The 20000-nt window shown below is 26.6% G+C and overlaps 1 protein-coding gene across 2 annotated transcripts in view; it reads right to left on the minus strand.

Annotated features, from left to right (window-relative positions):
• Positions 1 to 20000, minus strand: part of LOC136089258 (uncharacterized) — a 91123-nt gene that overhangs the window by 59916 nt on the left and 11207 nt on the right. For both annotated transcript variants that reach the window (XM_065815093.1, XM_065815092.1), the window contains exons 2-4: positions 11069 to 11130; positions 3904 to 3931; positions 2500 to 2561 (exon numbers count right to left, since the gene is read on the minus strand). In XM_065815093.1, coding sequence (XP_065671165.1) covers positions 2500 to 2561; positions 3904 to 3931; positions 11069 to 11130 — 152 coding nt within the window. The remainder of the gene's footprint in view (positions 1 to 2499; positions 2562 to 3903; positions 3932 to 11068; positions 11131 to 20000) is intronic.

The following is a 20000-nucleotide window of genomic DNA, read 5'->3' on the forward strand; positions in this document are numbered from 1 at the left end:
TATTATTCAGTATAAAACTAATGCTTAGTATAAAACTATTGTATAATATTTGTATGGTTTTTTTTTTTGTATTTTTTTAATGTAAATATATTTGACTTGATTAAGTTATTTTTGATATTTTACTTTCGTTGTTTCAGAATTATTGAATAGAATATATTATTCATTATTTATAAAGTTTAATAATGTTATAATATAATTTATTGTAATAAAATACACAAAATATAGGTGATGAACTTTGATCCCCCTCAAGTTGTCTTTAAGGCCCTCTAGAGGGGGCAACTAATAACTAGTTATATTATTTAACAAAATATAAAACAGTTGTTTGCCTCCCTTGGTTGGGTCTCAGGATCAACCAGAGAGGCGCCAAAACCTGGGACCTATTTTGACCCCTGTTTAAATCTAAATGTTTTTTAAAGACTAGTTTTATGATTTTTCACATGAGCTTACCCTGACAACTGTGTAGCCTAGCAAGCGTGCTTTGTTTATCAAAAATTTAGTTGATGTATTTTTATATTTTATGAATTGTATACTTATATATTATTTTTTACTAAATTCTATTTATTATATTAAACATCCTTACTTCTTAAAAATAGAATAAAAATGTATTATATTTTTTATACATGATCGTTTTCATTTTCCAGAGTAGGTTTTTAAAAAATTTAATATTGAATTTGTGGTTTAAATTAATTTTAACTTCACTCTATATATTATCATCCAACAGTATTAAAAAGTATATTATATTATAAAAAGTATATTACATTATGCAACAGTATTAAAAAGAATATAAAGCATGAAAAAAATAATTGATTTTCATAAATAAAAGATATTAACATTTAAACAAAGAAGTTGCTGTTAAACTGCTTGATGTGTATTTTGATGAAAATGAACAAAAAAAAATTATTTATTTTTAAAACAAAAGTAAGAATAAAGTTGCAGAAACTCTGAAGTGATTTTTGTTACACACTTGTAACACAAATCACTTTGTCAGAGTGTGACTTGTAACACAAATCAGAGTGTGACAGGTGAAGTAACAAAATTTGATAATTTTTTTTACACAGATTTACTTTAAATTCAATTTCAGGTAGAGGTATTTGTTAATCTAAGAAATAAAATTAAAGGAGGTGCTGGCAGAAAAACAAATTTTGAAATCAAAAGAAGAAAAAACTTTTAGCAGAGAAAAGTAAAGGAGTAAAATCTCTTTCGCTTTTTTTTTGATTTGGAATAATGAGCTTTTTTCAAAAGTGATTGCTTCAAAATTCCTTTTTTAAGTTTATTTAGAAGAATCACTAGAGGCAATTCTTTGGAAACAAACTATATTGAAGATTCATAAACATTATTATCTAATAGTCATAAATTGAAAATCTCATTGTTTATTTTATCATGCATTAAACATATTAGAAAAAAATCTGTAAAAAATTACAAATTGATATAAAAAATTAAAATTGATATAAAAATATATATAATATTATGAAATATATTACAAAAGCTATGAATGTGAGTAATTTGTTAGTTAGCCTAGAGATATATAAAGTAGATTAATGTAGTTACTTTTAGTTGTTAGGCAGGTTTGTAACGAGCTTTGTAATTTATTAATAAGAATTTATTTTCGTGGCTGCACTTTGATATAATTTCGGTTCTTTTATTTAACAGTTCTTCAGGTTTTTGATATGATATAATTGCAAATTTCTCATACAGACATAGTGGGCATCTTTTGGAAATATTTGAGTAGGGGGTACAGACTTGAGAATAGACCATGTTAGCATAGGGGTAAATAATTTCAATAAATTGTTTTTTAAATCCCAGATGTGTATATATATATATATATATATATATATATATATATATATATATATATATATATATATATACATATATATATATATATATTTATATATATATATATATATATATATATATATAAAATTGATTTTTTGACGAGATTAAAAAAATAACTACATGATTTTTACATATATATATATATGTATGTATATATATACATATTTATATAAATTTGTATGTATATATATATATATATACATATATATATATCTGTATATATATACATATATATATATGTATATATATATATATGTATATATATATACATATATATATAAAAAACATATATATACACACACATATATATATATAAAATAAATATATATAACATATATGTATATATATAATATAGTATAATATATATACCCAATTCCTGGAATAGAAAAATGATTGGTATTGGATGCAGTATGTAACCCACAGAACTAGGGTGAGCATTCAGCAATGTTGGCCTAACTGCCGACCTTAAAGTGTTTGTAGTTGGCAAAAATTGCCGACCTTGTATCTAAGTTTTATGGTAACCCCTTCGCATCAAATTTTTATTGCTGACTTGTAACAGTTTGAGGTCGACAATTTATTGGCAACCTAATTTTTCCTAATTCCGAGGGTTGAGTATGTATATACACAGCCAAAAAACAAGAAAAGTATGAAGGGGAAACTTACATAACAAAAGGTTTCATCTTCAAAGACAACTTCATCTCTTTTGGCTGAACAATGCTTTATTTCTAAATTAAATGCACCCAATAAAACTAAACCAAAAAATCAATAATAAATAAAAGAATTTAACCATTTAAAAAATACTGTTTTGAAAGATTTTCAAGTTCTGAAAAAAACAAACAATACAAATCAGAAAAAAATGTGGATATCAGCAATTAGGTGGTGTTTCCTATCCTAGACATTTGTGGAATCATCGTTATATTATTTTTAATTGTTGTATTCTTTAGGTATATATTTCTTTTATCTTGACTAAATATCTCAACTTGCTGACAATCAAACCCATGACTTGCTTGCACTTTACTTAAAACATAAATTATTAGCAACTTTGCAAGCAGTGCTGCCTTTAACCAAGGTCAACAGGGAATGTTACCAGGGTAACAATATTTTACATACTACTAGCATTTTTTAAGTGGGCAAATTTAAAGAAATCCCAAATTGTTAAGACAAGTTGTGTTCATATTAAAGTGAATGAATGTAAAAAATGTTTGGGCTGAATTTTTTTGATTTAAACAAAATAATAAACATAAAACAAGGTAAACTGACTTTGTCGTTTTAGTTGTAGCTCACATTCTCCATTTTAGTGTGATATTCAAACCTTTAAAACATTTTAGTGTGATATTCAAGCCTTTAAAACATTTTAGTGTGATATTCAAGCCTTTAAAACATTTTAGTGTGATATTCAAGCCTTTAAAACATTTTAGTGTGATATTCAAGCCTTTAAAATAAACTTTTTAGGATGCAATCTAGAGACTATAATTTATTCAAGCGTGTTTAATTCCAAAGAGTTTTAGTTTATGATGTCATTGTATAATTTTGATAGGAAATCTAGAAATTCTTTATAATTTTTTTTCTTCATTAATTATTAGACAATTTGTTTAGATATTTTATTTGCTAATTTTTGCAAAATTTGAATTAAAAATATGAACAAAATCTTTCCGACATTACAAGTTTATTGATCCAAATTGGTTTTGTATATTTTAAAGACTAAAAAATCAAACTAAAATAGAGAAAAGGTTTGACTAAAAACTACAAAGTTAGTTGTTGATAACTACTTTCTTTTACTCAAAAAAATTTAGCCCAAACTTTTTTCAAACAAACAATTTTTCTTTTAAACATTTTCTTTTATATGAACACAACTTGTCTCAGCACTATGGGATTTCTTTAAAAACCACCAAATTATTTTTCCGCCAAATTATTTAAAATGAAAAAAAACATTCATAGCTTATGAAAATTACATTATGAAATCTAAAAACTTTTAAATAAGTGTAAATTTATATCAAGGGTGACAAATTTTTAAAAAACAACATCAATTATTACAAAAAACCAAACAAAAATTAAAAAAAAAATCACCTGCTAAACTGGAATTTTGAAAACTATCCTAAAAATTTAAAATGATATGAAGCCATTATTTATTTTAAAATAACTATTAATGGTACTTAACTTTTTGTTTTATAAGGCTAAAATAGTAAATAAAAATTTTTTACTAACAAATATCACTACTAAAGATGCAGGCTATACAATTGATAAATGATATTGTGTTTTTAATAGTGCAAACTTAAACAATAAGTTTTGATATTAAAGAAAAGTAGGAAAAAAACAACTCATTTATCTCATATTATGTAATAACCAGCAACCCATCAGGTCAGCAAAAAAAGTTTGACACAAAGGTTAACAATAAAACATAGAAATAAGGTTGGCCATTTTTTGCTGACCTTAAACACTTTAAAGTCAAGTGCTGAACAAGTAATCACCCAGGTCATACTTTGAAAATCTGTAAAACATTTTGCAATTTATTTTCTTTACATTTGTCTTAATTTAACTTTATGCTGATGACTTTCTCAATTTTTTTTTTTTAACTTTCTTTTTTTTTTGTATGGGCAATGACCGAAAAAATAAAAAAACATAGTTATTAAAAATATGCAATTAAATTTGCATTTACAGAAAACTTTTTGGAAATCCGCAAAAACTACAACTTAATTCAAGATATATCTAAAAAAAGAGAACCTCTTGTAATAATGCATTTTTACCCTAAAATGTTACTAAAATTTTAGGACTTTTTTTTTAAGAGGTTTTCAGTTAAAGTTATTTTTACTTTTAAGGCTTTTTTTTCCAATAGGTTAAAGTGAGTTAAAAACAGTTGAAAAGGAATTAAAAACTGCATCTTTTTTAGGACCTTTTTTTAAAAAAAATGAGGAGGTTGTAAACTTTTAATGATCAAATTTACATGGTCAAATATACATGGTTAAATTTACATGATCATATCTTTTGAGTACCAAAATACTTTGTGATGAAATTTGGGATAAAATATTTTTATAATTTATATATATTGCATAACTATATTTATCAAATTCAACCAGTTTTTTTATTTTAAATTTTGTTTATTATATGAAATAAATCTTTCTTTTTTTAAATCTTTTTTACGTAACACAAAATTATTTACAGGATCAGCCAAAACTTTAATGAATATTATGAAAAGTTTAAGAGGAAAGCTACTAACACAACTGAGAAGCATAGCAAACATGTTTTGTTTATCAAAAATTCAGTTAATGTATCTTTATATTTTACATATTATGTACTTAAATAATATTTTTTACTAAATTTGTTTTTAATATTAAACTTTATTTATTATATAAAACATATCTTTACTTTTTAAAGACAATATAAAAATTTATTATACTTTTTATACATTTTCATTTTCTAAAGTTGGTTTTAAAAAATTTAGTATTGAATTTGTGGATATTGAATGTGGTATTTATTAATTTCAACTTCACTCCATATATTGCATTTATATAAAATATATATATATATATATATATATATATATATATATATATATATATATATAAATATTTTATATAAATGCAATATATGGCGCCCTTATAGATTTCGCTTCATATATATACTTAGCTTAGAAGCAAAAAAATACATTATGCCTTTATAGGTACTTTAACTTTATTTCATTTTTTGCTAACTAACCACAGCATAAATAATTCCCAATTTAAATAAAATTTTCGAGCTTTTCTTGAGGCAAAATTATAAATTATTTCATCATATGACAATGATTTCGCGAGATCATTTTCAATAGACAAAATCATAAGATTTGAAAGTCGCTCTTGTCCCATGGTAGCTCTGAAGTGGTTTTTTATAATCTTAAGTTTACTAAAAGATCTTTTACCCTCTGCAACGGATATTGGCATTGTGTGAAAGATGGGCAAAAGTATGCATATCGACGGGAAAATCGGTTGTAAGCCTTTGGAATATATTTGATTTAGAAGATTGAGAGAGTTGCCTCTACTGAACAAGGAAGAGGCTTTCAACCAGTCAAAGTGACAAATTTCCTCAACAAGATCATCTTCTTTAACGTCATTTGAATAGAATTTTGCAAGTTGACAAGCTTTGTCATCTTGTGAAGGAGGGTCTTCAGACTGAAGCCAGATAAAGGAAAACTGAGAAGAAACCTTTTTCACCACATTAAACCTTGATTGAATTTGCAGAATTACATGGTCCAATGCCACGTTGAAAATATTTACTTCAAAATTCTTTTCCGTATCGTCGAGGTAGTGAGCTGCATTTGATGGTTCCTCGTGGAATTTTTTCACTCTTCTTGTGCGCTTCACTTTAAATTCTGTATCAAAGCCTAGGTTTCCAGTCACTAGCTTTGCTTCAGTCAAAATACAATTCCACGACGAACGAATGCGACCTAGATCATTTAGAAGTTGTTGAATGAGGATGACTTCTTCTTCAATAGTGATTGACTCCGACTGGAAACATTGCCTAACACCACCAATATTTTGCAGTGTCTTATACCAAACGGTCAGGAGAACTACTGATTTATATGATTTAAAATATTTTCCCAATGATTTCGCTTGATTTAGCATGCCCGCAGTTATGTCAAGTTGATTAACGGTTCTATCCAAAGCAGCAATGATTTCTTGTGGTTTTTTCACTAAAGGTTTTACAGCTGCAATGTGGGCTGACCATCTAGTATCTGAGAGCTTGTGAAGTGAAAAAGCAGTTTCTTCAAGAAGAATTTTCCATCTTGCTGGGCTGCAACTAAAGAACACGTTAAGGGCTTGGATATTGCCAAAAAATGTTTTGATCTCAGTGCAAGGCACAGCAGCATGAACTCCAGCTAAATTTAAACTATACACACTGCAAGGAATGTATAAAGCGAACAGATTTTTTTCCAGTATATGAGCTTGGGCTCCATTATAGATTCCAGTCATATTAGAACAATTGTCGTATCTTTGGCCTCTCAATTTTTGTAAATCGAGATTCACTTTCACTAAAACATTGCAAATTAAATAAGCAATATCTGCACCTTTCTTTTTCTCCATATCTTTAACGCAGAGAAATTGTTCTTTAACTTCCCAAATCATCTTACCCGCACAAATTGTTGAATCGCACAAATCAAAGAATAAACGTGATTTGTTCGGTGTGAGATCTGGGGTCCCATTGGTAATTATCGTAAAATAAATGGCATCTTTTACTTCTTTCACAACTGCTTCTTGAAATAATGTAGCGTATTCACTGATGAACTCGTTTTGTGATTGCCAGGAGAGATAGTGAGTTTGTATTCTGGTTCCCTTATTTTGATGATGAGCAACTGTTTCAAGATGATTCTTTAATGTTTCGTTGTGATGAGAAATAAGTTCAAGGCAACTTAAAAAGTTCCCTTTCTCGTTCTTCTTCATCAACGAATATTGCTCTAAAACAATAATTTCTACATTAGTTAATTGTATATCATAGAAGTTCGGTAATAATAAAGAACTTATTCTTAATTATTTAGGGTTCTGGCCTAGAATTATTACCTCTAAATGATAAGTTTTGAGATGCTAAAAATAAAGTTGCATCTAAAATACAAAGAAGTATTTCACGCCATTTGGCTACTTCCTTTCCTAGTGCCTTTTGGAACTCTGAGTCAATTCCGTGCTGATTGACAAGAGCTGAGTGCAAAGTCTTCCAATTGAGATAATAACTTTGATGAACTGGGTTGCTATGATGACTTTTGATACGATTACTCAATTTTCTCCAGTCATTTCTTAATCCTCCATTCCAGCAAAGAAGAAGAGATCGATCCCCATTGGATCCGGAATTTTCACATCCAAATAAAGAACACGGGAAACAAAGAATAGAGTTAGACGATGGGCTCCATATCAAATAATCTCTTTGAACTTTTTCTCCATTAGGCAATGCAATGAAAAGAACTTCTTTTGGGAAGGCCCTATTATTAGAAGCATCTCGTGAAAAATCATCAGGTAAAGTTGACGGACCTTTTTTGATTATTTCTTCTTTTTCTTTTTGCTCAAGAATCGATAACCAGAGTGCTGGGTCATTTTCAACGCCCGAATTAAAAAAAAATGAATTAAAACTTATTATTTAATTAATTATTTAACTATTTTGAATTATTGTTTGTGTAAAAACCTTTATTTTCTTCGGATTTCAATTTATCATTAAAACTGTTGTCTGTTTCATTGTCCACTGAACCAAAAGAATGTAGATCAACGATATCCTCAACGCAATCATCATTATCATAATACGATAATTCTATTGTTTGTTCTGATTTATTTAATTCGGCTGACTTGAAAAATGATTAATTATTATTCGTAAATTGCTTCGAATATATATATATATATATATATATATATTATATATATATATATATATATATATATATATATATATATATATATATATATATATATATATATATATATATATATATATATATATATATATATATATATATATAGACCTATATATTTCAACTAACTCACCTTCAAATCAGAATTTTGATTAGTGGCTTTGTAAAACCAACATAATTCTTGGAGCGTTTGTTTATTTTTTTCACATCCTTTGGCCCTTTTGGAAGCCAATGTCCTATTTTGGGCACCAGAAAGTTTTATACGATTCATTATTAACAGTTACTGTAAATAACCGTACGCACCAATAAAATAATAGCATAGTCAACTATGCAAGCTCTTTAAAAAATTATAAACTCTATCTCAAAAAGCTAATGTCATAAATCAATATTTCAATAGTTAAATATAAATCTTAAACATGAATTACCATAAATAAGTTGATCGTAAAGAGTTGAAAAATATTTACTATTACTTTCTAAATTCTGAATAGAATTATTTCTAAATTGTATTCACAGTTTGTTATTGCTAATTATCATCGTTTACGTTTTTCTTACTTTAGTTTGATGAATGCAAAAATCTCAAGGGACATTTTTAATTTAATAGCGTATAGAGTACGAAATCAATGATGATTTCGTATTTTAAAATTTTTTCAAGGAATTAAAAATAATGATATAACGTGAGTAATATATATATATTTCAATTATGGCATTTTAAGATTAAAAAAACTATTTTTATTTTGCTTCGGAATCTGGCGACCCATCGACATCTGCCGCTTGGGACAAACTGTCCCTTTTGCCCCCCCCCCCCTCTAGACGGCCCTGTATACAGGCCTTGTTACAAGATTTCGCTGCGTAACGATAACGCGTAACACATTTCTAAGTAAGTCAAACTCAGCAAATATATTTTGTATTGTTAGAAGTAATATTGCATCACTAGCGTCTTTACAAGTACTGCATTGTAATTAAAGTTATTTTATTAACGCGTTAGATCATACAAACAGTTTTTTTTTTCACTACAAACAGTTACAAATAAAATCTAAGTTACAAATAAAATCTAAGGTCCTATTTGAAAAATCATTTTTATTATTTTTTTGAAATATGAACTAAACTTTATTTTGAAAAAAATATTTTTTTCATAAAACGTAAAATAATATTTGTTTATTTTTTTATAATTTTACATTTGGTTTTTGGTTATTTTATTAACTGTTAATACATTTTTTCTTATTTATTTTGTGAACTCTTTTTAATAGTGTTTTTTAACAATAAAGAGTTTTTTTTTTTATTATTTATCAGTTACCGATAACATATTCGTGATCATAATTTATTTTCATATATTAAACGAATGTCATTAAAACTCTACGTTATTGAATTAACAATAAACAAAATATCTTATTAATAAAATATTTACATGAAAGTAAATCGTGCATTTTTTAAACTATTAAGACAAAAATAATTTTTATATTTAAAAGGAATTTATATATTTAATTCCTTAAGATAAAACTTAAAACACTTTATTTTTTTTAGATAACTTTTAACAACAACAAAAAAATTATTAAATAAACTGTTTTTTTAACAAAAAATCTAATAGTTTTCAATTGCGGTTAAATGACTTTACCTACGACTTTATTTCTTCTGAATAAACATCAAGTTAACGTTAACGACCTCACGTTAACGTTAATTTATATTTTTAAATATTCTATAAGATAAAAGTTTTTGCGTAGTGCAAAACTACTGAATGCGTAGGCAAATCACCTTTTCGCTGGCAAAATGCGAGCTGCGTAACACTTCTTTACAAGGCCTGTATAAATATTATATAGAATATTTATAAAATACATATTATATATGCAACAGTATTAAATAGAGTATAAAACATGACAAAAAAATGATTTTCATAAAAAAAAAAATTTAACATTTATTCAAAAAAGTTGCTGTCAACCTTCTTGAAGTGGATTTAAATGAAAATAAACAAAAAAAATCATTTATTCTTAAAGCAAAATTAGGAGTAAAGTTACAGAAACTCTGACAAACTGATTTGTGTTACAAGTGTGTAACACAAATTAAAACAAAATTTGATAATTTTTTTTTACACAAGTATTATTTTAAATTTAATTTCTATTTAGAGATATTTGTTAACCTAAGAAATAAATTTAATGGAGGTGCTGGTAGAAAAAACAAATTTTGGAATCTTGGAAAATTAGAAAATAGAAATCTTGCAGAGAAAAGCAAATGGAAAATTGAAAATCTTGCAGAGAAAAGCAAAAGAGTGAAAATTCTTTTTTCATTTTTTTATTTTATTTGAAATAATTAGCTTCAGTTTTTACTAAAAGTAATTGCTTCAAAACTTCCTTTCTAAGTTTATTTAGAAAAATCACAAGAGAATCTGTAAAAAATTAGGAAGATTGAATCATTCAAGCAAAATATTAAGAAATAATTGTATGAAAAACCAATTTAACTATCTTGTTATAAGGAGCGATCCATTTGTATCAAACAATCATTTCACTAACCACAAATATGTATTTATTAATATAATATATATTTTTAATAGAGGTTTATTCTATATTTAAACAGTCATGAATTTTTTTATTGAAATTTTTATAATTGTAAAAAATGTTAATAATAATCAAAAAGTAAAATTTAATAATTAAATAACAGATATAACTAAACTATATATTAAATTATGTAGGTAAATAATTATATAAGCCTCTTAAGTTCAGAATTTGATCCCCACCACACCCCTGGTAGTACTGCGCTAAACTTGTTTCTCCGCACAGCGGCCTTGTTTGTTAATGTTTGTGTTTTGGAGCTAAAGTAGCCTTCTTGACTAGAGTGGCTTAACAGCCAATAAAACAAGAAAAGTATGAAGGGAAAACTTACATGACAAAAGGTTTTATCTTCAAAGACAACTTCATCTCTTTTGGTTGAACAATAATTTATTTCTAAATTAAATGCAACCAATAAAACTATACCAAAAAATCAATAATAAATAAAAAAAAAATCAATTTATTTATAAAAATACTGTTTTAAAGAGATTTTCATTAAAAAAAAAACACTCAAAAAAATGTTACATAATACTGTAAAGATAATTAAAAAGGTTTAGGTAAAAATCAATTTTATAAAAAACAACTATTTAAAAAAAGTTTGTTGTACAGTTGTCAAATCAATTAGAACATCCAACCTTTTTGAGTCCAAGCTCTGTTATGCACTGTAACATCCTGTAAAAGTCACAATTAAGTTCATCTGAAAGAACGAAAAATCCTTCCATGGAAACATTAAAGAACATCTAGAATATTATGAGGACATCTAGAAGTTTTTTAAAATCTTTTAGTTTTGTCCTCGCCAGATTTTTGCATACATATGCACACATTTTGGATTTATTTAGATTTGACTAACTTTCAAGTATGGTGTAAACTCAATACTTTAATATGTTCACTATAATTTTAAATGAGGGTGTTTTTTCAACTTTGAACAAAAACAAACTCATGATTATTTTGCTTTTGACCACGGTCAATAAAAATCATATTTTGGAGAAGAAAAAAAATGTCATTATAAAGTAGACCAAAGCTCTTTAACAAAATAAAAATTTCATCAAAAAATTTTTTGGTGTTCAGAACTAATGACTATGTAATACTTTCAACCCCCTCAATTAAAGGGGGTTGTATTCATTACATTTAGTTTTTAGGATATGTAATGGATATAACCCCTTTCATTTGAGAGAATTATATTCATTACATTTTTTAAAAAGTGATTGCTGTTGAAGTTAAAAAAACAAGCTATCTTTCATATTCTAAATCTAAGCAGTGCTTTCAGTTGCTTTCTCACGAAAGATATTGGCAAAAATGAAAAAGATGTCTTGAATCTCTTTGTCCTATAGCTTCCCCTTAGTGCTGTTCCAAAACATAAGGAACAACCTCTTTAAAATGCCTTAGAGTCTCAGCAAAACCAAAGGGTTAATAAGCACAAGTTTTTTCAGCCTATTCTTGAAGAATGTCTATGTTTTATGGTAAAATAAGAATATAGCAACTACATTTTAAGTACCCATTATGTGGTTAGAGTTAAATGTGCAACTCAGCCTGCCATTCTTTGGCGCAAGACCTAAAGTCTGAAAAATTTTTGAAAAGAATGTAAACAAGTTTAAAAAGAATATGGAGTTCAATTGGTGAAATAACATCCAAAATGAACACTGAATTATCCATATTGATCAATGGTGAATGGATTACATTTGATTAGTCTATTGCAAATTTTAAATATGAGCTATTAGCAAAAAATTCTGCATATCTTTTCTTTAATGCGCCAAAACACCGTAGAGTTCTGTATTCTGATAGATTATCAGAACTAACATCACATCAGCAGCAAGGATCCTTGCTTGAATGGGACTGAACTCCACAAATGATATTGGCCATTTTAAGATCATATAAAATGTAAAATGTCATATCATTTATGTGAAATAATCATTAAAATTCTGACATTCTTGTATGTTTCAGGTACATTTTGAACAATGGCAGCAAAGAGTTGACATTTAACACCTATGTTTCAAACTGCACATTTAACAACCAAAAATTATTTCGATGTTACTTTATGTATAAATATACCAATAATTTAATTCCTAAAATCTTTTTAAGTAAATTTAATAAAATCCAAAATGAGAGGTATTTCTTAAGAATAAATTAAAGTAACACATATAAATTACCTAAAATAGTAAACAAATACACAGAATATAGTATAACTTATAGAGGACCGAGGCTATGGAACCTTTTTCTGAAAGGGAATATAAATATTAGTGTACGTCACTTAAAACAAAAATGAACAAAGAAACTTCTAGTTTCTATATATATATATATATATATATATATATATATATATATATATATATATATATATATATATATATATATATATATATATATACATATACATATTAGGGCCCTGCGAATTGCTTTGATTCGATTTGCGAATCAAATGTCGCTTCAATTCGAGATTGGATTCGAAAAAATGATTCGAGTTTTTCAAATCATTTTTTTACTTAAATTACTTTATGTTTTCGTACAAATGGCGTTAAAAAGTTTTCAAAATATCAATATTTATGTTATCAGAAAATTCAGCGGTAGAGTAATTTTGGAACATAAACATACTTTTCATTAAAATTAATTGTCGATTAGGGATTTAAACAGAGCCAAACTCAAATTAGTAACGCAAAAGTTAGCTTTTGTTTGTTGCGCTGTTAATGTTTGACTTCGCTTTCACTAATTAAAAAGTGATTTTAAATTTGATGCTTTTTGTTTGTGCTACATCAAGCTATTTTTGCATCAAGCTATAAAATGACTTCTAAAAAATCGGCAGTTAAAGATTTCTTTGAAAAAAAAGGAGTATTCTGGCAATGCAAACAAGAAAATTTCAACAAAAAGTATTCTGTTCAGAAAATTGGAACTTTATCTCATCTATGGAACCATTTAAAACATGACCATAAAAAACTACATCTGCTAACAAAAAAGCCAACATCTGCTACTAAAAGAAAAAAGAATTCCGATAACGCAATCATCAAGTTCCTCGTTAAATTCGTATTTTATTCGACCTCCAATAGATACAGTTATTAAAAAAAACTACGATCGTGCAGTGCTTAGATTTATAATTGAAGATGGAAGATCATTTGAGACAACTACTGGATCTGGCTTTATTAATCTGTGCTCGGTGCTTACTCAAGAGCAATATCATCCACCACACCCGACCACTTCATCTCAAAATTTAGGTGATATGGTTGATGATTTATATATTAACTTCCAACAAAGTATAAAAAGCCAGTTAATCTCTAAACCTAGCATCACTTTTGATCACTTTAAAGCCGACAATGGCGATAACTTTCTTATTTCTACTTGTCATCCTTTTGGGTTTTAGAATCATGCTGTTTCTCAGTTGTAAATCTAGAAGTAATAAATGCTTGTCACAAAGCTACTTCCACTGAAGAAATTTTAAGAAACGTGCTGTCAAAATTTGACATGACTTAAGATAATATTTTCTGAGCTACAACCGATACTACTCCTAGTATGCCATGCACACTTAAACTTCTTGGGATTGATTGGCTAGGCTGTTGTGCTCATAAACTCCAACTTTGTGTGAAATCAGCTATATACAACCAACCAATTCTTGTTACATTAATTAGCAAGGCTCATAAAATAGTAGGATTTTTTCACTCATCATCAGTTGGACAGGCAGCTCTCAAAAAGTATCAGATTTCTCAAGAAACCTGAGTCAAAGCCTCCAATGGATGTGGAAACGCGCTTTAACAGCACTTCTAACTTATTGGAATGGATTTAAAAAATCATGGCTCTATAGAAATTGCTCTAGTTGAGTGTTCACAAAAAAAAAAACTGTATGAAAGTGCCACCCACTTGTCTAACTGAAACACAAGTGCAATTATTAACAACAGTCACTCCTATTTTTAATGCAGTATCTGAAGCCACTACTATACTAAGTGCGGAATAAAGCAAAAGCATTAGTTTAGTTTATCCGTGCATTACAACTGTGAAAAATTATCTTTACTTAATGGATAAAAGAGGGATAGGTAAATTTGTTAACAATCTTACTACGCAGTTGGAAATGAGGTTTGATTTAAGTGAAGACGTTTTTCTTACCGCTACTTTCTTAGATCCTCGATATAAATCAGAAATGTTTACTTTGGCAAAGATTCAAATCGTAAAATCTTATCTAATGACATGAAAATCTTATCTAATGAAATGAAAAAAAACACGATTTAAATATTACTATGAACCCCGCTAAAATTCAAATAAAAGTAAAAGTAGCAAATTTGTCATATGAAGCAAATGGAATTTTTGATAAAATGTTTGAACATATCACTAAAAATTGTACTTTACCAGAGAAAAGAACTTTAGATCAGCAATTAAATTTTGAAACTACTGCATACATCGAATAGAAAACGTTGGGGCGGTCATATTGTTCTATTCTCAACTGGAAAAACAAACATAACATTTTCCCTTTATTATCCAAAGCAATAGTCTTTCCGAGCAAAATGCGGAACGGTTTTATTGGGCTAGAAGTAACAAAAAGAGTTTTTTTAAATAACATTCAAATTTTGTAATATTTTGTATAGTATACATAAAAATAAAGACAAAAAACTTAAATTTCTTTTAACTAGTGATTCGATTCGTGATTTGATTTGATTCGCAAATCAAGACCTACTTCGATTTGAGATTTGATTCGAAACTAAAAATGCCGATTCGCAGAGCCCAAATATATATATATATATATATATATATATATATATATATATATATATATATATATATATATATATATATATATATATATATATATATATATATATATATATGTATGTATGTATGTATGTATGTATGTATGTATGTATGTATGTATGTATGTATGTATGTATGTATTTATGTATGCATGTATGTATGTATTAGTGCTGAGCATTATTTTGACCAATCCGGATTACGGATTACCGGATTACAATTATTTAATCCGAATTTTGGATCAATCCGTTTTATCCAGATTCACGGATCCAATCCGTCGATTTGGATTTCGGATTCAATCCATTGATTCGGATTTCGAATCCAATCCGGCTTCATTGTTTTTGAGATAATCAGCCATTTTTTCATTATTATCAAGTATCAACCTAAATAATTCGAATTACGATCTCAGATCTATTGACAATCGACTCAATATAAGACCCCTAATAGCAAATACACCAGGGTTTCGAGTTTTCCACAATTTATTATTAGATACCCACCTATGAGGTAGGAACTAGGAATTAGAAAGTAGCAAGTAGGTATTTACTATTTTTATTAATAAAAAAAGGAGATGTTATGTGGGTATTTGTATGCAATTCATAGCCAAATCTAACCTCATGTGGTTTTAAAATAAAAAGTCAAAGGTGTTAAAGTTTATTTTATTGATTTTTCTAATCCATTAATATATTTTTTTCATTTTTTCAAGTTATTTTTAAAAAGTATATGTATGTCCCATCTTGTAATATAGATAATATATAACATGGGTTTTTAATCAAAATTATTAGGAGGTCCCAAACCCAACTCCCAAGTTGTATCCTACAACTGAATAAAAGTTCTGATACTTACTTCTAAGCAGAGTACTTACCTACATCTAATATCATATTTCAGTAGTTTTCAAAAAAATCAGGGAAAATGGGAATTTTTACGCAAAAACAAGTTTCGACAAAATTGATTTTGATTTTTTTATATGGTTGTAACTCAATATAAATACTTTAAATTTTCATCAAATGTTTATATTAGTGTTGAGTTTTTTTAATTTTATAGTATTTTTTTTTTTGAATAAACCGGATTTATATCATAATCCGGATTTGGTATTTTAATCTGGATTAAACGGATTGTTACTTTTGTTTCAATCCGGATCAATCCGGATCGGTAATCCGGATATGGATTGATCCGGATTTTGTGCTCAGCACTAGTATGTATCTATGTATGTATGCATGTATGTATGTACGTATGTATGTATGTATGTATTTATACATTTATGTATATATGTATGTGTTTATATATATATATATATATATATATATATATATATATATATTTAATATATATAATATATATATATATATATATAATATATATATATTTAATATATATATAATATATATATATATATATATATATATATATATATACATATATATATAATATATATATAATATATATATATATAATATATATATAATATATATATATACATAATATATATATATAATATATATATATATAGTATATATAATATATATATAATATATATATATATATATATTTATATTTATATATATATATATTTATATATATTAGGGTGTTCCGAAAATATAAAGTTCAAAAATGTCAATCTCCCTGGCTGTTTTCTGGTGATGGGTAGTGTAAAAACCCTAAATTTCAAATTTCACCTCAAAATGCTAACTGTAAACCTTGTCCCAAGTCCACCAAAAATATTTAATTTTTTGGTTTTTTCAAAGATTTTAAATTATTTTTATTCTATAACTTTTTTTAAGTAAACAAACAAGTAAACTCAGTTTAAACTTTTATTTTGCGCATTTGTTCAGAAAAAAAATCAAAGGCCATTATAATAAGTTTAATAGGGGAATTAAAACATCATAAATATTATTAATTCTTTCATTTTTTTAGGTATTTTTAAATACATTAAAATAAATTAAAAGCATATAAAAATTTTAGTAATTAGCTGTCATTTGTTTTTATGCTCATATGTGTCAATTGCTTATTTGAATAAGATATTATGTTTAATAGTGTTTACAAATTATTAGTGTATATATGTCATAAACTATTTTTGCAAAAATAGTTAATGACATATATACACTAAAAAAAACATACTGAACTCCCTTGAAACAATTATGTACATGTACATATGTATCCTTAGGTAGTTATGTTATATACAAAAAGTTGTATATAAATTGTAAAATAAAAATTGCATAATGTGACAGAGTTCTTAAAACTAAATTTAGTTGTCATTTTTACAATATAGTCATCTTTTTGTTTTGCTATAGTTAAAGATTGAGGTTATTTTTATGATACTATGAGATATTGCAGTGCGTTTTGTGAAAGTTATAAAGCTAGCTTTTATCAATATGAGTCAATCAAGTTTATGCTTAAAATGCCAAATTTGGTTATTTAGGAACCATCTGAAACAACTACCTTCAAACCAAATACCAACTAAGCATGAGGTATTGCAATCATGGCCAATGAAACATGATAAGTACTCTATTAGTAATACAGTAACATGTTGCTTTGTTTTGGATGTGTGTGTTATTTCACCTCCCCAAGGCTGATAAGGCCACAACAGATGAGGAGGCTACTTGTAGTTATAACCCTCTCTTAACTCTATAGTTCCAAAACACGAACCTTGACAAACAAGGCCGCTGCTTGGATAAACAAGTTGAGTGCGGTACTACCAGGGACGTGGTGGGGATCAAACTTGGAACCTCTCGCTCATATAGCGAGCCCTCTACCACGACACCACTACCGCATATGTAGCAAGATAACTGACAAGCTATGTGCTATATGGGAGAAAACAGGAGTAAAAACACAGAGGAAAGACAAAGTGAAACAGAAACTTAAAATATTGAATGAATCATACAGAACCTTAATCAAGCATAAAAGTAGAAATGATGAAAAATCACAGATGTTTTTAAATCGACTAAAAGAATTTATTTATACTGAAAATCAAGAAGCAGCTGATACTGTTAAGTGTGAAAAATTAATGAACACTAAACAAAAAAAGAATGGTAAAAAAGTCGTTTTAGGCTCTGTTGGCAAAGATTACTAAAAAAAATTGCAAAGATATAAAAAAAGAAAACAATCAAGTGAAAAGTATGCTGAAAAAAAAGTTATAGAGCAATCAAAACAAGTGATTTTAAAAGATTCCAGAGAAGATGATGATCTAGATTAAATAGATAAGGAATTTTTTTTCCTAAAAAAGCCTTAGAAAGAACTGTTTGTAAGATCACTTACTAATCCTTTAAAAGCTAAAGAGGTTTGTCAAATGGCTCACCACTTGAATCTATCTCTTAATCAAGCAACAGGGATCACAGCTGCAATGCTAAAAAGTAGTGGAGTTGATTTAGACACTGTGACTATTTCAAAAACTTTGTGTCATCAATATTGTCAAGAAAATAGGCCATAATGGAAGATGAAATAAAATCATTGTTTGTGGCTCCTGAATTTTGTGTTTAGCACTGAGATGAGAAAGTGATCAAAGACCCTCATAGGAAATGGTCAGATAGACTAGCAATATTAATTTCAGGAACTCCAGGCTACAAACAAGATAATTGTTAGGCGTTCCAAAAATAGTCGATAGCACTGGGTCTAGTCAAGCCACAGCTGCATTTTCTTGTGTACAGTAATGGGATTATATATATGTATATATATATATATATATATATATATATATATAAATATATATATATATATATATGTATATATATATATATATATATATATATATATATATATATAAATATATATATATATATATGTATATATATATATATGTATATATATATATATATATATATATATATATAAATATATATATATATATATATATATATACATATATATATATTTATATATATATATATATATATATATATAAATATATATATATATATATATATGTATATATATATATATATATATATATATATAAATATATATATATATATGTATATATATATATATATATATATATGTATATATATATATGTATATATATATATATGATATATATATATATATATATATATATATATATATATATATATATATATATATATATATATATATATGTATATATATATTTATATAAATATATATATATATATATATATATATAAATATATATATATATATATATTCAAACATCTTCACTTCCAAAAAGGCTGCAAGCAACCACTAATTAAAGTTGGAAGTTACTGGAAGAGAAGAGATGAATATTGTAGAGAAAGATAACGATTGACGGACGACTTAAAGGATTGCAAATTATATGAATCAGGAAAGCAAGATAAAGGAAGCGAATTCCAAAGAGCTGGTGTTTGAGGAAAAAAACTAGATAAATAAGCGTTTTTGGAGCGCTTAGGAACAGTCATAGAAAAAGGATGAGACTTAATTGAATGACGAGTAACATGAGAATGAAATTTATTAGATGGCACAAGAGTCGCTAGCTCTTTAGAGCAGTGCCCATTATAGTATTTATAAAAAAAGAAAGAGAAGCAACATTACCACGATGTGATAATATTTGTCTG

This window comes from Hydra vulgaris, chromosome 13 (genome assembly GCF_038396675.1).
Source record: "Hydra vulgaris chromosome 13, alternate assembly HydraT2T_AEP".
NCBI classification, from domain to species: Eukaryota; Metazoa; Cnidaria; class Hydrozoa; order Anthoathecata; family Hydridae; genus Hydra; species Hydra vulgaris.